The 23,604-nt window shown below is 37.9% G+C and overlaps 1 protein-coding gene across 1 annotated transcript in view; it reads left to right on the forward strand.

The window, feature by feature from the left end:
• Positions 1-236: 236 nt before the first annotated feature.
• Positions 237-23,604, forward strand: part of LOC103810522 (N-acetylated-alpha-linked acidic dipeptidase 2-like) — a gene marked incomplete at its 3' end in the record, with an annotated part of 29,526 nt that continues 6,158 nt past the window's right edge. Inside the window, exons 1-13 of the mRNA XM_009083425.1 lie at positions 237-324; positions 1,853-1,964; positions 5,511-5,697; positions 7,075-7,176; positions 7,988-8,113; positions 8,790-8,976; positions 10,037-10,130; positions 13,085-13,170; positions 13,769-13,888; positions 14,310-14,392; positions 17,095-17,158; positions 19,804-19,871; positions 23,022-23,113. Coding sequence (XP_009081673.1) covers positions 237-324; positions 1,853-1,964; positions 5,511-5,697; positions 7,075-7,176; positions 7,988-8,113; positions 8,790-8,976; positions 10,037-10,130; positions 13,085-13,170; positions 13,769-13,888; positions 14,310-14,392; positions 17,095-17,158; positions 19,804-19,871; positions 23,022-23,113 — 1,409 coding nt within the window. The remainder of the gene's footprint in view (positions 325-1,852; positions 1,965-5,510; positions 5,698-7,074; positions 7,177-7,987; positions 8,114-8,789; positions 8,977-10,036; positions 10,131-13,084; positions 13,171-13,768; positions 13,889-14,309; positions 14,393-17,094; positions 17,159-19,803; positions 19,872-23,021; positions 23,114-23,604) is intronic.

Here is a 23,604-nt window from a genome sequence, read left to right on the forward strand (position 1 = left end):
GGGCCAAGATATATAAATGGCTTATTGCACTCAGAAAATTGTAGCATCATCATCCGAGGATTACGGCTGGTTGGGCAGCATGAGAGTTGAGAAACAGAAGCCAGGAACAGCCCTGGGGCCGCGGTCGGAAAGAGGAGAGGGGGGAGGAGAGGAGGGCGGAGGAGGAGGGGGGAGGAGGAGGAGGGACGGATGCAGCTGCTTTGCTGCCCTCCTGATTGCCGGTCAGTGTTGCCCGCATGGCCAGGAGCAGGAGCAAGGCCACTCTGTGCAGGTGGCTCGCCTGCCCTGGGCTGCTTGGCTGTTTCTTGCTGGGTGTTCTCACAGGTGAGTACAGAGAGTCAGGGGCTCAACCCCTCCAGCATTTGCCCCCTGCACATATTTACGTGCAGCCCCTGCTGTGAGTAACCATCAGGGAGGTTATACTGCTTTTCAGGGACGGTGTAAAGTACTGATCCCACTGCTTTTCTAAGAAATTGTTCTTTCTAGCAAGTTTGGTCTTTAGGGAGTGAGGAATAGAACAGCTGCATGCTTTACGACCCTGGTGAACTGAGAGCTTCCATAAACAGGCAGCCAGGCATTCAAAGAGGAAAGATAATAGAAGAGTTTGAGACTTCTGTGCTTGTAAGATCTCTATGATATATTTTTAAAATTTTTATTTCCTGAGTTTTATTGAAGATCTATTTAAAAGCTGCTCTTCAGTTGCTATTTTAGAAATTAAGGGCAGAATGTAGAGGAGGAAGAGTTTGACTGACAATCAAGAGTGGAGTTGCTGAAATTTTCATCATGTACAATGAACTTTACTAGAACATTAGTTCTAGCACTAGACACTTCTGCAGTCGCTTGCAGCATTTGATTTTAAGTCAAAAATTGCATGTCTGTGTCTGTCCTTTCAAAACTTGTACCACACACCTAAGGCTACAGCATGAAAAAAAAATCCATGAGGGTTATTACATAAAAAACATTAGTTTGATTTAGGAGATCCCTGAGCTGCAAATTTCTGATGCTTGTGCTGTTCTTACACGTTTCCCTGAGCATCATCTTTATGCCATGCTCTAAACCAGGATACTGGGCAAGATAGACATGTGGTCTGATCCAGTATCAGTGATATGCTCAGGGTGTTAATACAATTGCATTTGAGTCTAACAGGTGATTATATATGGTGCATGTGACAGCACATATATTTGTCTTTCTCACAAAAATTTTACCAGCTTGGAAAAGGAAAAGTGTTTGGGCTTTGTGGTTGGTTTGTTTGGTTTTTTAAGACAAATCCATAGAGTTGATATACCCACTCCCTTCAGATATACGGCTACTGAAATATCTTTAAAATTTTAAAACTGACTTGGGTCACAGTTCACTTTATTCCTTTAATTATTGAATAGACTGACCCCATTCTTCCCCAGGTCTGTAACTATTATAATGCTGGAAGGCTGACTGTTGAGTCTTAGACATTCACTTTATATATGCTTACACATGATTTTAAAATACATGCATAAATTATATAAGGGAATTTTATCATGAGCATCAGGAGTTCAAACCTCACACCACAAACAGCTACTTGAGAATTTAAACTATAATTTAAAATTAGTAAGAGATGAGTCTGCCTTAAAAAGGGAATATACCAGGGATATAGGGTATGCTCTTCTCATTATGTCACTTTTCAGGCAATTCAGTCAATGAAACATATTTTACTTTGCTGCTTCACTTCTCTGAGCCAGCAGACACTGATAGAGGGTGCTCTAAGACCTGTTCATGCTCGTGGTTTTAACTGATCAGTATTTCAGGTTGCACATGGGCTCAAACATGTGAGGAATGGGGTTCTTGATAAGTAGGAAGCTTTTCAAATGTGTTTCAGGATTGTTTTCAAAACCGGACCAAAAAAACATCAATTCTTCAGATGTCTATCAAAATGTGAGACAGAAACTTGTGGCTGAAATGAAAGCAGAGAACATCAAGCAATTCCTTCGGTAAGGCTTGTGCATCTTGTTTTTTGAACAATTCTATCAGTCACAAAAGCCAGAAAGTGATAACATCAGCCCCAAGGAAGGAGCTCTGAAAGCAAAGCTGTTAAGATGCTTTGGAAGTGTTTATCTTGTACAGAATGTCTGAGGGAAGGAGAAGGGAGAGGCTCACAACACTTCTGTTTCCCCCCTCCCTCCCATTTTAGAAGTTACCGTTTTGAATTAGTTGTACTGTCAAGTATGCTGCCCGCAAGCAGCATTACTGCCAGTGCTTACCAGTCTTTTTTATTCTTATTTTCCATCATCTTGATTTATTAAAGCGTGTCTAGTTTTTTGTTGCAAGTGTCTGAAGCTCTAACATCAGGTAACTTTGCTTTTTCTCAGGCCGAAATGATTTTACCATATTTGGGATGCACTGGTTCATATGAATTATATGTGATTGAGCATCTCTCCAGTGCCTCCTTAAACTCTGAGTTTGAGCAGCTAGTCTAAGTAGAAAATTAATATGTTAAAAATTAATGCTACAAACTTGCATGGCACTGAGTTGCATGTATACTTACAGCTCATAAGGCCTCTAGTCTGGCCATATTAAAAGTGCTGCGAATTGGGTGCTTCAACATCCCATCTTGTCTTCTATTTCAGAAGATGAAGAGCTCTGTCAATAGCCAGTGTGTGTGTATGGTTGGTTGTCTTGCAGATGTAATTGTTGGTAAATACACCTTTTGCATTGTAGTGCATCCATGCAGTTCTTTGAAAACATTTAAAATGCTATGGATATAAAAATACCCTCTTGTTTTGCTGTGCATTCCACTGAAAATTTTAAAAAAAATACAAAATCATTATTGTGCATATTTATGTCTTCTACAGGGAACAAATATATTCACATGGCAAGTAAACAAATATAACCTCTGGTTAGTAAAATGTTGGTATACAGCATGTAAGTCAGCAGCTGCATCATGAACATCAAAGGATTACTGACATATTTCCGTACATTAATTTTAAAACCACAAGGTTTCATTTCTAACATCAATTAGCTTTTTAAGTCTACATGCCTTATCTTATTTGGTATTTGTTGCTTTCAGAAGATTGGAGAGCTCCTGAAAATTATGAGAATCTAGGCAAGATAGAGATGACAGCATGAAATAGCTCTTGGCCATAGGATATTAATGGTATCTTTGTCTGCTTGCTTTGATGATGGTTGGGTATTTTTTTGCCTATATTCAAATAAAAATCAGGAACTGCAGAAAAATTGTATTAATGCACTATCCAAAATGTTTGTCAAAACCATAAAAAAAGTGAATTTGAGAATATTGATCCATATTCTTAGTTTTTCAGACTACTAAATCTGCTTTTATCAAGTGGGGAAAACAAGCTTTGAGTCTCAGAAAATGCAGACACTTTAGCCTTAGCATTAAATCATAGCTCTGGAAAGGAATAAACTGTTTGGAAGTGAAAAATTGAAAAAAGGCATCATGTGTTGTTCAGTATATTTTTCCTGATGGCATATATAGTATTTAGAATACTTAAGGAATTAAATGGTACTTAAAATACTTGAGACAATTAAAGTGCCAGAAGAAAACAGGCAACAAGCTTTGACCAAAGTTGCTTCCAGACCTTGGTGCATACCTGCATAGTTTTAAGAGAGGGAAAGACAGCAGTGGAGAGCAGAGGGCTGTGGTCTTCTTAGAGAATCTAGATGCATTCAAATCCAGAGGCCAGGTGGTATTTATGTGAAAGACCTTAATGATTGCAGTGCTGCTGTTGATGAGAAGTTCTGGTGATTGAAAGAGGTCCTAGGACTGGAATGACTGTAGGCTGGTGAGCTTCACTTCAGTCCCTGAAGGGTGACCAAACATCCTTCTGGATTCTGTTTCCAAACACATGAAGAACAGCAATATAGTTAGGAACAGTCAGCGTTTATTTACTATTTCTTTGTATCGGCAGGCTAGGTAAAGCTAAACATATCATTAACAAAATAACTTTGAATAAGGAGCTGGAGTAGAGACTCATATTTGTAACTATAGTTGTAACTGATGTTAGCCATACTTTTAACCTTAGTTGTAGCTGTAAGTTTCTGCTCAAGGCCTGTCTGCTACTCTTGCAAAAACTAAGCCCCCAGGAATTTGTGATGTCTGTACAAGTGAAGTATATTTCAACTCTCAGTGTCTCTGAGAAGTGAAGAAGATAAGCGCAAGGCCAAAAGGGACTGATAAGACATTTCTCCAAGGAACTGGGGCAACAACACTGGTTAGAACCTGCCCTGAGGTTTGGAAAGATGACCAGAAGGAGTGCACATGTGCCCAACACTAGAGATCATCCAGCGGACAAGAGATGAAGACTATGGAATGACTGCTGGGGGTCACAGAGGACCCTCGATGACCACCACCTCAATTAACTGCACAGGTGCAAGGAGGGTGGGGATATTATAATGATTTATAGGAAATCATTAGTATATATGCATGAGATCCTAGAAATCTAACGAATAGGCATGATTTGTGAAAATAACAAGTGTCTTGTTTGGAGCCAGGGTGAACGAGTTAGTTAGGAGGAGGGATCCCCCACGCACCCAGCGCCGTCATGAAATGAATGTTTGCGTAAAAGTATCATGCTGTTGGGTCAATCTCTTTGAATCAGTATGATCAGCATGATCTCCTGTAAGGAAATGACTGGCTACATGGGTGAGTGAAGACATTATAGTGGCTGTAACATCTTTGACTTTAACAAGGCTTTGAACATCTTCTCCCACAACATTCTTCATTGGGAGCTGAGGAAGTGCATAACTGAAGAACAAGCTCTCACACGGGCTGAAAACATTCTGAAATGACAGGCTGGAGTGATACTAATAGTAATTGATGATATCTGACATCTGTGGGGCAGCCATTGACAAATAGCCTGTTGAGAGTTTGAAGCTGATGCTGAGTACCTGGCTGAGTGATGAGCTTTCACCATAACTCTCTTGCTCAGGGGGCCAAAAAATTGTAGCATTCTGTGTGTAGCCCAGAGGGACTGGATACTGTTTCTGACTATTTGTCACTGTTATGTGTTGTATCTGATACGGAAGTAAATGTTGTTTGGAAGGATTTTATTATTCAGACTTTTGATTAAGAAGAAAAGAGCAAATTGTGCAGACAATTTGATGTAATGATTTTCAAGTTATACTTACTAGGACATGTTATGCTAGCAGTGTACAAATCCATCTTTGGATACCAGAAATATCTGAAAGGCTCCTTTCCTAATGTGTAACTTTCCTATATCTATTTCTGCTCATTGCATATTGCTCATGTTCTTTTGCTGAATGTCTTTGGCACTGCTTTTCATTGCTTGTGTGTAGATGTGGCTATTCCTGTTATGCAAAGGCCTCAGGAAAGATTCTCTGCTCTGACCACATTTTGTGCTTGTCCTGATAAACAATCATGTTACACAGCTCAAACTTTTAAGATCTTACAGTCCATGTAATATGACTTGAAGATAAACTTTATACACACACTGATCCTAGTCCGCTATTGTATCTCTCCATTTGCTGCTTACTAGTGGTTTTCTGTTTTTTTCTAGCTCATTTACCAAGTTGCCTCACCTCGCAGGAACTGAACAGAATCTTCTTCTTGCCAAGCAAATTCAAGGCCAGTGGAAGGAATTTGGATTGGATTCAGCAGAACTTGTTCATTATGATGTGCTTCTTTCATACCCAAATGAAAAGCAGCCAAGCTACATCTCAGTAATTGATGATCAAGGGAATGAGGTGAACTTTTTAATGATGAAATTATATTTGTGTTAGACTTCTTTAAAAAAGCAGTGTCTTCCTCTTTTTTTCCCCACTCTCTCATTCCAGTATGTGTTTTATAATATAATAAAAAAAAAATCCAGCTCAAAGCAAACTCATTCTTGGTTTTCCAGGCTGTGCAGCGGCACAGCAGAGTGGCTGAAATCTCAGTGCCTCATGTAGAAAAGAGAGGATGTGTGGAGGGGCTGCAATTAACACTGGCAGACCATAAGGTGCTAGAAAGGTTCAGCTTAAGGATACCTCTATGCCAATATCCTGTTTCCATAAACAGCCTTAAGTGGATGCACAGGGACATCTAAGAACAAAGAAATACATTTCAGGCATGCAATTCTTCCAGTGTCTAGCTGTTTTCAGCTCAGGAATTGTCTGAATGTGCTGCAATTAGTCTCTTGAAGAATTCTCATTAGACCTCTTTTCCAAGTATTTATCTGGTCAGTGACCCTAATTAGATCTCTGTTCCAAGTACCTATCCAAACCCTGCTTGAACATCTGTGCAATTTTTGCTTCCACAACACGCTGAGGTAAGGACTGACAGAGATATTACTGATTGTATGAGGTACTTCTTTGTTTACCTTGCTCTGACTTTGATCCTACTGGCTTCCTATGGTATCTCCTAAGCTAGTGTTGGAAGTACTAGTGAACAGTCTGTAGACATTTTCTCCCTTTTGAACACCCAGAGAAATAATAGATGCAAAATATGACAAAGAGCCTGAGCAAGGAGATGAGATGAGACTGGTAGAGAAGCATCATAGCACATATGTAGGGATGAAGAGCCTTGGTAGAAACTAAGGAATATGTTCTCAGGAATGACATGAGCTTAGAAGTGAAAGAATGAAGAAATTCTTCCAGAAACCATTACAGTGTCTCAGCTATAATCTCTCAAGGTGACAAAACATGGACATGAACGTGAGTGTTACAATAGGTATTAATAAAAGGCTGCATGTTTAACTGGAGTGTAACTAGCAAAGGCATGAAAAGAAGATCATTTCTGTGGGAGTAACCACAAAAAATACTTGCAATTACATGGATAAACTAGGTGTCTTTTTATTGTCACCACCTGTTGGCAATTTTCAGCTACTTCTTTGCTTAAGTTCAGCATCTTCTTGATGAGAAAAGTGATCTGTCTTTCTGTATTCATATATTTGCATTCTGTTATAAACGTTTGTGGATCCCTAGCTGTGTTTTTGTTTGAACATATGCATGCTAGTTGGAATTGTAATTTTTGCTAGCAATTTTTGGAAACTAGCATATAGTTTGCACACTAAGAAGCATTCGCTTAGTGTGTGAATTTGTACCTGGAGTCTTTGACCAAAGAATTCTGTTATTTATTGACAGGTTTTCAATACATCCTTGTTTGAACCACCTCCACAGGGGTATGAAAACGTTACTGATATAGTACCACCATATAATGCTTTTTCAGCACAAGGAGTGCCAGAGGTAAGAAAAAATTATGAAAGCGTACTGTTGGCTGAAGTATTTTCTGAAACACTTGCTGGGATAGGTTGCTCCAACTTCTCAAAATATATGTTGTAGTAGTTTTAATTAACCATTAGCATTAATTAGAGAGCACTTAAGCACAGCTAGGATATGTTTTCTGCAAAGGTTAGAAGTCTTTTATTGCAAAAAAAAAAAAAAGCTTTCTCAGGTTGCTACAACTCAGAATCACATAAAAAGTAAAAGCTTTTTATCTTTATGAAAAATTTTGGATACATTTAGATTGCTCATATTATTCAGTCATATGGAGAGACTTGCTTAAGGCACAAGTAGAAATAGCAATATATAAATCATTCTGGAAGACATTTTTGATTAAATGAATGCATTCAAAGGCTACAAAAGTCCCTCACTTAATCTCCTAATTCATTATGGAGGAATAGATGAGGGACAACATTGCATTGCATAACTGAATGAATGAAATTATATAATAGTGAGTGTGTATGCAAAGTATACTGCTAATTTGTCATGGCCAGAGAAGTCTGTCAGTTTAACAAAGTACATTGATTTATTTTCCAGTTTTTAGGACTGTTGTTAAGTACACGAAGGTCTGCAGGTTGGGACAAAGCTTCCTGTAGAATATTGTGGATATCTTTTGCTATTGTTTTTATGGGCACTCGATCTCATTTGTAGAACAGAAAAAAACCCCAAAACAACCTGTATCACATATAGGGAATGAAACTGGGTGTTTCTGATAATGGGCATTTTGTTTGTTGATTGGCCAGTTGCCATGATGCTGCTTTTATTTTTGGCACAGGCGGATCTGGTATATGTGAATTACGGCCGTACGGAGGATTTTTTGAAGCTGGAGCGTGAAATGGGAATTAACTGTACAGGAAAGATTGTCATTGCCAGATATGGGAAAATCTTCAGAGGAAACAAAGTAAGGGTTGTGTTTTAATTTTTCCTCTGTGGGTCAGACACTGTTCATGGTAGAGCTGGAGGGAGTTAGTGAGGTCTGTGCGTTGGAGCACATGAGCAGAAGGAAGCCTGCAATGTATCCATTGTCACTGCAACCTAAGAATAACTTCCAAACCAATAAAACCAGATGAACATATTAAACTCCTCAGTCTAAGATGACTGCAAATTCCCTAGGCAGTTCTTGTAAAAGAGTAGTTTGGGGAACTGAGTAGTTTGTAGAGCCAAGGCTTTTGGTGCTTCTCATCCATTCAACTGCAGTATTTTGAAATAGTAATTATTTGACAAGGAGTCTCATGCACAGAGACTGAATAAATATGTCTTCTGTCTCTAGACAGCAACATTGGGAAAACCAGAGGTAGTGGGACAGTGAGGATAGTGCTCAGTTTTTGTGCCTCAGTTTTATGTCCTGTGCTTTATTTCATAGCCTTGAGATATGACTAAAGGTGTGACACAAAGAAAGAACATACTGTGTTTCACTGTGCTTTGTTCTTCCCCTGTATCTGGGATAATATTCACTCTTACACACACAGCTTCTAAACCCATGTCTGCATGGAAGCAAATTGCAACACTCAGATTTATTACTGCATTTAAAAAAAAAAAGAAAAAAAGACATTCTTTAAAAGCAAATAACTTCACAGGTTAAAAATGCCATATTAGCAGGAGCCCAGGGGATCATACTTTATTCAGACCCTGCTGACTACTGTGCCCCAGGAGTAGATGCTTATCCAGGTGGCTGGAACCTTCCAGGTGGAGGAGTCCAGCGTGGAAATGTGTTAAACCTGAATGGAGCTGGGGACCCTCTAACACCAGGTTATCCAGCAAAAGGTGAGTGAAAGTTCTGTAAGCTGGTGCTGAAAGTGGGGCCCTAGAAAGGAATCTTTTTTTCCATATAGATGCAGAGAAAAAAAGCTGCTTAAAATTATTTTTAATGGTAGTTAATTTTCCTAATGCAGACCAGGTTCTACCTGTGTGCCATTTCAACTGCTTGCTTTTGAGTTTTAGGAAAATCACTTTGTATGATCCCAGCCTTGGAACTCTTAGGAAAACAGTGTGTGTAGGTTTACAGCCAGAAGCAGCAGAAAAGGACTGAGAATTTATAGCCATTTTAAAATATCTGTGTTTCTCAAGAGGACCAGTTTCAACTAGAGTATACTATACCATCAGAGAGGGCTAATAGCTTTGCCTGGAGGTATGTTTGCTTGCTGATCATAAATTCTAAGTAGAAAAACAGTTTAAAATCCTCTTTATAGGGAGTAAAATTCCTGTAGTAAAAATAACAGTAGCCTGGAGTCTTTCAAAAGTTGGCACCATGTGCTTGTGTTGTCCTTGTTAGCATCCTAAGCTCAGTCTGAACTAAGATGCCTACCAGTGCTGTCTGCTGATAGGATGGGTGTACGGGTGCTTCTGGAAAGCTCATGGGCTTCTGTGACCATTGTTGGGGGCATAAGATGACCTACTGAAAAACAAAATAGACTGTGTGTGCTTAGCCCACCAGACTCAGAGGGACATTGACTGACTTTAACATAGGTAAATGCACCCATAGATGTCTTCTGCAGCTTGCACAGGCTCAGTCTTCACCTCACACACCAGTGTTGTTTACCCCAGCCAGCTCTGAGGAGATGTAATAATATGGATGGGCAGCAAATCTAACCTTGCATCAAATGTGGGGACTTCTTTTGCACAGTTGGGCAGAAGGATTACTGGGTTTGTGATTCTGTCATTACAGTTTGGTTTCCTAGAAACAATGTCTGAGAAAAGATGTAAGAATTGAAAATAACGATGCGTGCTTGTGGTTATTGTGTGTCTGCACTGCTCCAGCATGTTTCCAGTTTGGTAAAAGTTGCTAAGAACACTATAAACTTGACATTCTGTTCTGGTTTCTCAGAGTACACTTTCAGGTACAAAGTTAATGAAGGTGTAGGGATCCCCAGAATCCCGGTTCACCCCATTGGATATCATGATGCAGAAGTATTATTACGGTGAGTATACATCAGTCCTCCTCACCAGAAGCCAGTATTGATAAATGTGTAGACAAATTTTTTATACTAAGATGGTAAATTCTATGGTGTTACCTGTATATATTAATCTTTTGTAGTAACGTGTGCTTCAGAAAATGTAAAAAATTCAAAGCAATGTGTTTTTGCAGTATGGCTTTTAAGAATTTTGTAAACCCTCCTTGGTTTTGCTGCAATAGTTATTAAGGGAATTTAAGGTTTTAGCCTACTGGTCAACTGCAATTGTCTTGCTTTTCATTTCACAGTGCAATGGGAGGGCCTGCAGCTCCAGACAGCAGCTGGAAGGGAAATCTCAATGTGTCTTATAACATAGGGCCAGGATTCACAGGCAACTCTTCTACAAGGTCTGTTTTAACACTTGCTATTTATACAATATTGCAAAACACCCCAAAACCCCAACAAACAGTACTCCACAAGAAAAAGACTGTGAAACAATACATCTAGAGATATTCTAGAGAAATTTACTTTCTTGTAAGTGTAGTGATAATTATTATAATTTGAAAATAAATTATCAAAACTATGGTTTTGCTCGATGACCCCAGTGTCAATGGACAGGCAGATTCAGAGGGTATAGGTACAGTCCTGTCATTTTTTAATACTGTTATACTAACCCTCAACTTCCTCCTGACTTTGAGTTTTGTCTTCTTTTCTGTTTCTGATGACCAAAGAAGCAGTAAGGACAGTCAACTTGTACCAGTTCAATGGGGAAGGACAGACAATTCAGTTGTTCTCTTCTGTATCTGTTTCCCTTGTCCACTGAGAGGCTTCCAGGGTTTCTCTGAACTTAGAGCTGTGAAGTGTGGCAATGATTTGTTCCCCAGAGCTGGTGGAGCCCATGGTCAAAAACTTTGAGCAATAACAGAATGCAAGATCCCAAAGCACTTTTATATTATTAATTTGTTTGGGAGGAACTGGCCTTTGAGCAGTGGGATTAGCAGTAGTGTCTTTGCAGTTCACATTTTTTCAGATCTAACAGAGAATTACAGCTGTCCAGGTCTCCAGCACTGGGAGTCACTCTCTAGCAGACCAAGCCATATGACAATGGCATTTGTCAATAAATTGCAATAAAGATAGCTATCACTTTTCTGTGACTTTTCCACATAGAAGTACTTTCAGTTTACAAGAGGTTTTAGGCTATGAGGACTAGTAGTGGACTACAATGAACAGTGTGTAAAAATAGTATATCATTATCACTGCTCCACTCCTGAAAAACAAGAGTATGTCCAAATACATAATTTTCTAAACACTTTATTCTTTTCTTCTCTGCTTTAACACTATCTGAAAATGAATAAAGTATGAATAAATAAATAAGAAAGCGTGTTTGGCTGTTCAGCCTGGAGAAGAGAAACTTGCATGGAGACCTCATAGCAACCTTCCAGTATCTGAAGGGGGACTACAGGGAAGCCAGAGAGGGACTCTTTGTTAGGAGCTGTAGTGACAGGGCAAGGGGCAATGGGTACAAATTGAAAGAGGAAAAATTTAGATTAGATATTAGGAAGAAATTTTTTCCTGTGAGGGTGGTGAGACACTGGAACAGGTTGCCCAGGGAGGCTGTGGATGCTCCAACCCTGGCGCTGCTCAAAGCCAGGCTGGATAAAGCCATGAGCAACCTGTTCTAGTGGGCAATGTCCCTGGCCATGGCAGAGGATTGGGGCTAGATGATCTTTAGGGTCCATTCCAACCCCTTAACATTCTATGATTCTACATTTGACATAATGGAAGTTCTGTTTGGAATATCTTGAAGAGCAACAGTGAGAAAACAATATGATTCATCCACAAAACTCACACATGCAAAATACTTTTGAACGCACTTTTTAACATCTTCCTACTTGGTAGGGTAACATGTTTTGTAAACATGGGCTAATCCTACACATACTTCTTTCTCACAGTAGCTCCATATCAAAATGAACCTTTTGAGTCTAGGTAGAAAGTCACTTGCACATGGAAAGTGCGCAAGGATGTGCATGTTCAGGGAACTGGTGTCACATATTTTCTGGGCAAAGATCCAGTGGCTGCCCTGAAGTAGGTTTTGATTTTGACAGCTATGCAGATTTGCTGCTGAAAAGACAGCTTCAAATGTGAAACTCTTGAGGTTTTGCCAGAAACAAAAAAAAAAGCATTGTTTGGAGCTTTGTTTCTTCTGCAGGTTAAGAGGGTTGAATATTAAATTATTTTTCTCTCTCCTAATACCTGGATTTTCTTTGTTTTGATAAAATTTCACCAGCAGATTTTATTGGGGGGGAGGGGAGAAGGGATGAAGGATTTTTACTGAGGCAGCAGGGAAGAAGTAAACTGTGCTAGTACTAGAAGGTTCCCTCCCTCTAGTGAAAGGTTCCCTGCCCATGGCAGGGGGATTGGAACTAAATTATCTTTAGGGTCCCTTCCAACCCAAACCGTTCTATGATTCTGTGACTGACAAATCTTGATCACTCAGATCTGCTGTTCTAAACACAGATTGCAATTTATTCCTGGATGAATAATCCTAATGACCTTTCTCTGAGTTCTATCTTATTATATGAAATTGTGCTAGAAAACCAAAGTGTACTCTTTATAAAAATAGGTATATCCACAATTATAATTTTGGTCAAAATGTAAGTATATTTTTAATGACTGTACATGCCTTTCTGTTTAATCCTCTAGTACACAATTATCTGATTGATTCCCATGAATAACAATTCAGTAAATTCTGTAAATGTTTACAAGTTTATGGATTGGTCTATGTCATAGGGTTGTTTCTAAGGCATTTTTCTGTCAGCAGGTTAAGCTGAAATAAAAAGTGGGACACCAAAACAGCATGACAGTGCTGAACACACAAAGCAGAACAGAAGCACAAACTCTCTGGCTTATATGTTGTTATCATTGTCTTTTTATTGGCTTTGCAGTCAGAAATGGTTATTCCATACTGCCTTTCATTTCAGAAAAGTCAGAATGCATGTTTATACAAGCAATAAAATAGCACGAATTTACAATGTCATTGGCATCCTCAGAGGAGCTGTGGAACCAGGTGAGCATCAGGGGCCTGATGATTTTAATTCCTTCTTTATTTTGTGTTTGATGAACTTGTTCTCATGTTGTAAGAAACTGAAAGCTTTTTAGATAGACAGATAATATGGAGTTTAAGAAATCCTTAATAGTGGCTTTGTCCCTCCCATCACACTGTTTTTCATTGGCATTCTCAAGAATATATTTGAATGGGAAAGCTAGAATGATAGATGTTACAGCATATTATTATAATGCCTGTCATTTTACAGTAGGCTTCCCCTTACATCATTCATACATTTTGCCTTTGCAAAACTGACACAAAGCAAAGTACAGAAAACTAGTGATGATTTGGGACCTCAACATTCTGTTATTGATACTTAGTAGCAGATCATACACATGAAAGATGTTTTAAGTTGAAAAATATTTATTAAATATTTCTTGTCTTTAGTTGTATACTTCAGTAGAGTAAGTAAATGATTGCAGATTACCTTAAAAATAAATTTTTATCATTGGTATTAAACTTCATATTTATTTGATAAAAGTAGGGATGAGATCAAATGAAATACAGGCAACCCAAGTGCATTTTTAATTATGAATTTATATTGTATATTTGTTTCCAGACAGATATATTATTTTAGGAGGTCATAGAGACTCTTGGGTATTTGGTGGTATTGATCCAACTACAGGTGCAGCTGTTCTGCAAGAGGTTGTACGGAGTTTTGGTAAAATGAAGATGGAAGGTAAGTTACTTATTACAGACATAAAATGATGGATATGGAAAACAGAAGGTTTAAGGAACAGCGCTCCCATAAGCCATTGTGTTGATTTAACTTTTCACCTCTACAGAAAGTTGTATTACTCATTATGCAAGATGCAAATTCATTGAAGAGATGCATATGTAGCATTGCATCTTAGTTGGCTGAATTTATTCCCTCACATATCTCATCAGTGTAACAGTACCCTCGTAGTTGTGTAGAATGAAATTATTTCATTAAGAAGAAATGCCTTTGTGATAATATGTTCTTCTAAGGAGTTTAAAGAGGATTTTTTTTTTACTGTTATAGCAATTAAGTGCTATTTTTAAAGCAATTTCAATTAACTGTGCTGATCTTTTACTAGACTTTCAAACTCGGAGTTGAATTTTCAACTATGTAATTTCAGGTTGGAGACCTAAGCGAACTATTATTTTTGCTAGCTGGGATGCAGAAGAATTTGGATTATTGGGTTCCACAGAGTGGGCTGAGGTAAATAAAAAACTAGTGTAAAGTAAAACAAAACTTGAAAGTGTGTTTCAGGCAGCCTCAATACCCAGCATCTATTCCTAGACTGCAATCAATAGCTTCAAGGTAAAATTGGAGCGCAACAGACTCCTGCAGGCGCTGTGATGCCCTCATGTATTTATACAAATTACCTACCTACTTTCTTACAGCATAAGTGCACTAACTCTTCTAAGATCGAAAAACCTACTTTGATTCAAAGATAATGTCTCTCAGTGGTCTCTATAGGGAAATCTATCCCTTCACTTAACAGAATGATAGCATTTTCTATAACCTAGATTGGCCTGTTTTCTAACCTTCTATTTGAGAAATTACTTGGTTTCTATAAACTGAAGTCCAGATCATTACACTGTGATCCATAAGCACACTAAGCCCTTTATGTGAAAATCAGTCCTTCTGGGCAAATGAAAGAGTAGGTAATCCGTAAGTGAATAGTTCCAAATTCCTGTGAATTTCAGCATTGTAGTCTCAGGGGCAAGACATTTGATTAATTCTGTAGGGCATCCCTAAGAGAAGGATGTTGGGAAATTCAGAAGCGAAGGTCTGTGTATTTTTCTCTTCCTTTTCCCGTTGGGCGTGTTCAACTCCTAAACCTGTAAGTGGATTTGTTCAGCACCAATAAGAAATACAGCTGTTACAAGAGTTTTCATTGCTTTGTCTGTAAAGCCTAAACTAGAAACAGAGCAGGCGGAAAATTGCCTGATGAAACACATTTCTGCTGAACTATGTCAATTTATTAGTACTGAATAGTTTAACAGAAATGTGTTGTCTTGTTCTTCTGTTAGAATTTTATTTACAAGGTAATATTTAGACACGTACAGAGCTTTCAAAATGTATACCATAAAAAAATTAATTTTTTTGGCATGTATTTCAGTAAACCACGAAACTATGTAGCAAAATGATGTGTCAAAGGAGGGAACAAACCCAGAAAAACTATGTAGCAAAATGACATGTGTCAAAGGAGGGAACAAACCCAGAAATATGCTCCCAAACACCAAAGGGATTCCTTCTTTCTTCTGTTAATAAAGCTGAGATTTCTATTCATTTGGATTTGCACTAATTCTCCCATGAACTCTCTGGCTTCCAGCTGTAATACTCTATACCTCTTACTGTTGGTTTATGGGAAATTAGATGAAGAAAGAATAATTTAAATTATGTAAAATCATTTACTGAGAGATTTTTAAGAGTTGGCATTAAAGTTTGATCCCACCTGAACTGCACTGGTAAAAAAGTATACTGCATATAAAACTTTGTGATTTCTTTGTCTGTGTATCTGTGCACATATTTAGATTCTGTCAAGAAAAAACAATAGTATAAACTCTGAGGAATATGAGCTGATATGTAAAAGATCAGTTTCTCTTGAACAAGGCATAAATAAATTAGGAATTCTTATGTTCAATGTGTTAAACATTGTTACTGCTGTTCTGTAATGGTTTTCTGTTTAATAATTTGGTGTGTAGTAATCATTCATTATTTCATAAAACAGCAACTGTCCAAGGTTAGAAAACTGTAAGCACAGTTCATATTTGAACCTCACTGTATTGATATTATTGTTTTCTTGCTTTATCTCTTTTACACCTAAATTAGATTCAGTTTCTCTAGAGACTTTCCTCACAGTTTACGTTCCTGTTTTCTGCAACTGCTAGATCTGTCATGTACTAAATCTTGAGGGAAATTTACCCATGATATTCTCCATCTTCTGTGTAACAGAAAGTCTACAACTATGGCAACATCCTTTTGTTACACAATCTCCATTGCTCATAAATGAAGAAATGTCTTTATGCTGCAAATAGGCTTTTTGCATATATGCATATACAGGCTTGTTCCCCCCTTCATATTCTTTTGTACTATCTCCTCTGCTGTTTGTTTTAAATAAATTAATTTCATTATGTAGCTATCAATTATCAATTCAATTTTTGGTTCACATGACTTACAAATGATGAGTTATAAATTGAAAGAATCGAGTAACAATTCCTAACCTAATTAGAATATCTATCACAAAGCCAAGACTCAGTAAAATACCACTTACTGATTAGAATATCAATTTCAAACATAATTACCAGTTTGAAAAAAAATGAAACAAGATGCGTGCTTATATTTAGCATGAAAGCAACGCTTGGTCGACTCAAAATAGTCAACTTCATCTTAATGGGGAGTGTCAGTGCTTTGACTTGTCTCTTTTTCAATGGAAGAGTGTAGAAATTACGGCAGTGCTTGATTTATCAGTGTAATGATCAGTTCAGTGCTAGGAGTGCACATGTCTAATAGGGTTTAAAAGTGTGGAGGAATTCTGGCTGACCTCACAGTCAGATGTTGCATGCTCAGAAAGTCCTGAAGTGCAGAGTTACAATACCTGTATAACCTCATTTTACCATGTTAAAATTCTGTTCAAAACTTTTCCTGTTCCATTTTGCTCCTGTGTGATGCAGCAGGCAGCAGCAACATATTGTGGATGTTTTCCACAAAAAAATTAAGTCCCAGAAAGCAGGAGTGAATTTCATATGCCCACATCATTTGCCTATCCTCAAACAATATAATTAGTCATGTCTTAGTAGTACTTACCCTGACTGAGTTCTTAAAGGCAATGCTGTGAAAAAAAAAGTGCACTTAACATGCTCTTGACTAAATGCCAGTAACTGAAAGTAACAATTACATGTTTTCAACCACAGGAAAATGCCAAAGTCCTTCAGGAACGGGCAGTTGCTTACATCAATGCAGATTCTTCTATAGAAGGTAGGTCTTCTATTTTTAAAATAAAATGACTTCACAGATGTCATTTTTAATAGTTCTGTGTGTATTATTTATTTTTTCCAGAGCTGGCAACACAAGATAGGCATTGTGATGTTCGGAATAAGTGTAGCAAATACTGAGTTAAGTGGAAAGACAGAACAAATGTTGCTTTCTTTTGCAAAGAGTTCCATCCATGAGCTGCAGCCCGTGTGTCTGGAGTACAGAATAGCTCCCCTGGATGAGTTTAGTATCCTGTGCTAATGAACTGAGTGCTCCATATGTTAAACTCTCTCTTAACTGAATTAGCTGTAATTTATAACTACAGTTTTAATGTATGACAGTCTGCTCCTTGTCCTGGTCACAACTCCAGCTTCTTTCCCTGTGGAATTATAATGTTTTGAGACACTAATTTATTCCAATTGTAAGAAAATTTGTGCCGAGACCTTAGGCTTACACTTTGTGGGAGTGGGAGACATTTTGGTGCTTTGGGCCAGTGTGGTCACCTTTGTTCATTGCTATGAGCAGAGAGTTATGTATGTATTACAGCAGGGCTCCTCTAGAAAAGTAAGCACTGAAGAATATTTCACCAAAAAAACCTTATCCACCATTATTCAATTTCCTATGTCCTTCAGAATAAGAGAAGTATCTGTCATTCAGGAATGCTGCTTTGAAACTGGACTTTGAATTTTGGACCCAACACTATGACCTAAAGCACAAAATCCTTCTGAAATTATATTGGGCTTTATTACGGAAAGATTTCCTTTACTATTGTCTGTGCTGAAATAATAGTCAATAGAGTCCTGTGAAGCTGCTCCACATCATAACCTCAGTTATTTGGGGCATTGCTCTTCCCATGTCAAACCCAACTTATTTAGGCTTACTGTGTGTGTGAATAAAATGGATATCAACAGGCATATTTAAGAACTCTCTTCATTCCTGTCAGCTGAAAATTTTGTCTGTCACAAAAGGGTTGGAAAGAAAGAAAAGCCAAATCCAGTTTCTAAATGCTCAGTTGGAGCTGGGGAATAAGGAGGGTTAGAGCTCTTTCTTCATTTATACAGCCTACATGCTGTGTAAAAAGTAGAGCAGAATTTCACGCCTAGGAGATTTCACGAATGAAATAATAAGCTTTACAACTGCTTCATATTCTCAGCATGGATTGTAACACACATTTTTTAGTTGGTTTGCAGCCAACATGCTGCTGCCTTAACAATTTTCTTTTAAATCTTGATTATTCAAACATGTCTCTTGTTTTATGCATTAAAAAAGACGTGAAAGTAGAACAACTGGAAAAGAAATATGTAATAAGGAAAAGGATATCATATTCAGTGCTCTGGTTTAAGCATCTTGGACATCTTTCACCTGACTGAGCAGTAAATTCTCTTGTAGAGTCATAGCACCCATGTACTCTGATGTTTATTTTGTTTATCATCATACATCCTCCACAGCACGTAGGCCACATTTTGGACAGCAAGTTATTTCTATTTATTGTCCTTTAGCAGTGAAAAGAAGCAAAGTCGGTTATCCTTTTGAGCACTTTTGTGACTTGAATTTCCAGTTCTCAAATATAGATTCTGCTTAGAAACATTATCAACCTTATCTAGTATTTTTTTCCATCATCGTGGACTTCTCTGTAATTGTTAGTCTAGTCCTAGAATATGGTATGTGAGTTCATCACCATGCAAAGGGTGACCCAAAATTCTAAAGACATGTCAAAACCTTATAACAATGTTATCTGAGAGCTCGTGTTTTATTATGTTGCAGCCTTCTCATCCCTCTTCCCCTCTTTGTTGCTGTACATCTTTGAGGGCAGAGTGTTTGCCCAGCTGCTCTCTGGTGGCTGTAGTCTATAGAGAAGACTACCAGCCCCAAAAGTGGCCATAATTTCTTTTTGATGGGGCTCCTGCTGCTGTAGCAGAATTTTGCTGTGAGATACTTACCTAGCTCAACAGCCTGCAGGCAGCATGGAAATGTCACAGGAGTAAAAGGTAGAAGCCTCTGCATGGTGGTAAAAGGCACCATTTAGGAGACAACAGATGAAAACATTGCATCTTTTTTTTGCCTTCTATTTGGGTGAGACTTAGTTCTGAAATATAAAATGCCAAATGTCTTGCAAGTCTCTTACTCAGAAGATGACCTGTCTTGTAGATGCAGTCTGCAAAAATATTGAAAAAGTACTCTTTATGGTAAGAGAAGTAGCTGCATTGAAAGATTTCTTAAAACATCTTGCAGGGAATATATCTTTCCTCTTTCACACTTTCTGAAGGCCTTTCCTCTTGCATGCTTTCTGAAGGCACTGACTTTATTTTTAACTTCTTATTTTTCGCCTTCTGTTTAACACATGCTTTGGGAAGCATATGAGTGACAAGGGCTTGTAGCTAATGAGGGATAGTTAGGCATATTTTATAACTATGGGAAGGCTTAATTACGCTACTGTGTATGTACTATAACCAATCCATCATTGTTGTGTAGTGGCAGCAGCTTATACAGTGTGATCAAGTAGTCTATTTCTGTATATGTTCTGAGGCAAGATCTAAATTCTTGCTTTGGTGTCAAGAAGTTTATCTATGAAGGACTTCAGGGTTTAATCTGCTAAGAAGATAATGCCATATGAAGGGAAAAGTTCCATGTCTTTGTTTTATTTTCAGGTAACTACACATTAAGAGTTGACTGCACCCCTCTTCTCTACAAACTGGTGTATAATCTGACAAAAGAGGTACAAGAATCAGAGTGTCTATTATTTCTGACTTTCTAACCATGTAAAACTGTGAGTTTATTGGATAAAATTGGATTATTGAATAATATTGGATTTATTTTATTGCTTTGCTGGAAGAATCTTGATTCCACCAAAATCAATAGCAAAACATCCCATCAGCAGTACACAATCCAGGCACACAGTTCATTGGTATTCTTAGGAAGGTTGAAATGTGTCACTGATATAAGTGGAATCTTATTTGCAACATGTAGTTAAAAAAAATTAATAATTTTGAAAACCAAGATGATAGAATATTTGAGCAAGATCAATTCTTTAAAGTGGTAAGCATTGAAGGAAATAAATTGCATTTTAAATTCCTATTTCATGTGCAAAAAAGAATCTATTCGTTTTCACATTAGCTAGCTACCATTTTCTCTCTGTTCCCCTGAATCCCTTTCATATCTCACTGAGCCCCTGAAATATGCACTAAATATTGAAGGATTGAGCAGCTTTTGTAATGGGCCAGACGTATGGATTTGCATGATTACAAGTGGTCTAATCTTGTCTCTTTTACTTTCACCCCAGAATAAATTATCATATGGATGAAGGATTGTGATCCATTAAAGCACAGAATTTCATTGGCCATATAAAGAGTTAGTCAGATTAGGCACTTAGCATGAGCCATTGCTGCTGTCCTCAGATCTGGATTCATCCCAATTAACAGAAGACATCTCTCTCTGACTTAAGTAGTGTAGGCTCCCTTTAAAGGCATTGGGTAGAAATTCTGCCTTTAGGATGATTCACTGGACCAAATGTGGTTGTCTACCTTTGTATGTGCAGAACTCTCAAAGTGTTTTTCCCCCAGATATTAAGGGAACTCAGATGACTTGGTCCAGTGTAAAAAGCTGCACTGTAATGGCACTTGGTAGGGTGACTCCAGCTACCAGTCTTCCATTCCATTAGATGCACTCATCCTGAGTTATTTTCAAACACATTACACTTTTAACACCTGAAATGCCATGGTTTATCTGTGTTATTCCCATGGTTTTCTTTTATTTTCTGCATTTTATTTTCTTATTAACTCCTTCAATCTTAATCTTTCTTCCTTGTGGAGGAAGAAACTGTTCTTGTTCAAATATTAGCTGTGACACTTTGCACACTGAAGGACATTCTCTTTTACCTATAAAATTTCCATGTCCTTAGTGCTGCAGGGCTCTGGATAAAATAATGTACTTTCTGTCTGCAGCAAGCTACTTACCCAGGAAGACATTTTCTTGCAAAAGATAAAGTTTAAAAAATGCTGTGGGCTAAAATTAGTATCTCACTGTTGATCTGAAGTCAACTATTCAACTATTGCTGGTTTGTGTAGAAAACTTCCATTAAAGCACCACACAAAGTACTTGAAACTCACTTCAAAGAAAAATGAAAAATCCTATTCAGTGTTACTGTATCTTTTAACAGTAAAAGCTTGATGTAATCATTAGAAAACCTGATAACCTGACACCTGATTATGCATGTCCAAAGGAAAATATTATCTGTTCATATTAAAGAGTCTAACATCTGACTATCCAACATCCAAAGATCTCTTTGCTCTTCTTGTATTTTAGTGAGCCATTTCTCACCAAAAAGAATTGCACAGTACATGTGAAGTGTTGTCTTTCACAGAGTTCTGCATTTAAGTGTGGTCCTCAGCATACAGATGGGACATACAGCTGACCTGTCATTTTGGACCCTGCTCTACTGCTAGGGTTTAGACAATTGGTCACCACCAGACAGTCTCTGCAATAGTTTAGCTCCAATTCCTCTGTTCTGATTATCATTTCTTCCTTTGAATTCCTTTGAAAGAACTCTGCATCTTCCCTTCAGATAGCAGGAAGCTTATGCTGATTCTAAATTTGGATCTGAGTCAGGGCAAATGGTATGTTTTACTACACTCTCAGCATTGTATGAAAAAGCTGGCCAATGGTTTTTACATTATCAGAGCTGTCTGAACATCATTGCCAGAGCATGTAGTGCTTTTGCTCCCATATGTCAGAGTTCAGCTTACTCTTATTAATGTGCCATTTTCACTATGGCCTTAGGACTTGACTAAAGTGCCCTGAAAATTACAGCAGCTAAGCACTTATTTCAAGAAGTTGTTATTTTTCCACTAGCTGCTAACAAAATCCTAGAAGTCAGAACTCTTTGGATTTTCTATTTGGAGTCTGTATGTTTTTCAGTGCAGAAATTAAGTCTCAGCAATATGGTGGGTTCATGTGTCTAGTCATGAACATATATGCTTTGTATTTTGGAAAAAAATAAAAATCCCAATCCTTTGCATGCCATAACCAATCTTACAGGCAAAGGACCATGTCTATTATAGGTTGTTTACATGTAGATGGAGACTGGGGCTAGAGTCTTGATTTACTTTTACCTCTGCCACATAGTTTCTAAGAGCTTTGGTCAACTAATTTTATACTATTCCATAGTTTTCCTGCTAGCATGATGACTATACTAATATTTACCTTTTTCATCCTGATTACAGAGCTTTTTGGTTTTTTTAAGGTAAGGGTGAGACCTACATTTGTACATACAGTGTCTTGCACAGTGATTCTCCAGTCTTGGTTGAGTCCCCTTGGCACTGCTGTGATTTGAGTGGTTTGGACCCTTCTAGCACAATTCTTTTGTACCTTTCCTATAGAAAAAGCAGTCAGTTTTCAGGTTCAGCCTGTTGCAAGAATATTGCTGCTGTGCAGGGCAAACCTCCACAGGGTTAGGGCTGTCATCTCCCCTTGCCTGCTGAAAGGAAAGCAGCTGGGACATCTGGCAGCCAGAGTGGTCCCATAGCATTACATATGCCACTCTGTGTATTTATACACAGTGCTATAAGGTGGTAAGAAGTCCTTGAAACACCCAGAATCCACTTTCCCCAGTAGTAGATGAGCTCCAGATAGCATCCTTGAGTTAACCTGCTCTTCCTTACTGCCTATGGTTGGTTCCAAGTGCCTGTGAGATGCATTTTGTGGTTGGGATCCATAAATGTGTGTAACAAATGTAAGCAGTGTACATGTACCTCTCTGCATGCAGCAACACTATCGATTAAGAATAATGCAGATAACTGCAAAGGTCTCCTTTAATAATGAATTTATATCCAATTTATATCCAATGAGATTGTAATACTTTCCTCTCCAGATTTTAAGCCCTGATGATGGTTATGAAAATAAGTCTCTTTATGAGAGCTGGCTTGAGAAAGATCCTGCACCTGAAAATAGTAGCCGTCCCAGGTGAGTTGGTAATACAGAGGGTTTTTCCCCCAAATATTTTTATCATATCTTAGCATGACTACTCTCCAGAATTTTTCAAGATGTGCTATTTATGACAGCAATACAAAGCCTTTTAGCACAAGGTGGTTCCCTAGCAATATCTTTCGCAGTAAAATAAAATAAAATTTTGTTGGTTTTTTTAATGATGGTGACATTATGCCTGCTCTAAAAGGAAAGCTCACATTTTTCAAAGGCCTTTTTATTAGTAGAAAAGCAATATGGAAAGCAGGGTGGGAAAAGAGTTCAAAACATAGTTTAGTCACCTAGTAGATGAGATAAAATAAAAATTGTTAGGATAAACAAACGCTCAGTTGAAAGAAGCTGCCTCGAGCAATAATTAAAAAGCTGTAATTAAAAAACTTGTGATAATTATTCTTTGTTTATACACTGGATGTATATGTGTTCCATTAAAAATCTATATCTGAGGGTATTAAAACTCCAAAACACTCTTT

This window comes from Acanthisitta chloris, unplaced genomic scaffold (genome assembly GCF_000695815.1).
Source record: "Acanthisitta chloris isolate BGI_N310 unplaced genomic scaffold, ASM69581v1 scaffold7581, whole genome shotgun sequence".
Taxonomy (NCBI): domain Eukaryota; kingdom Metazoa; phylum Chordata; class Aves; order Passeriformes; family Acanthisittidae; genus Acanthisitta; species Acanthisitta chloris.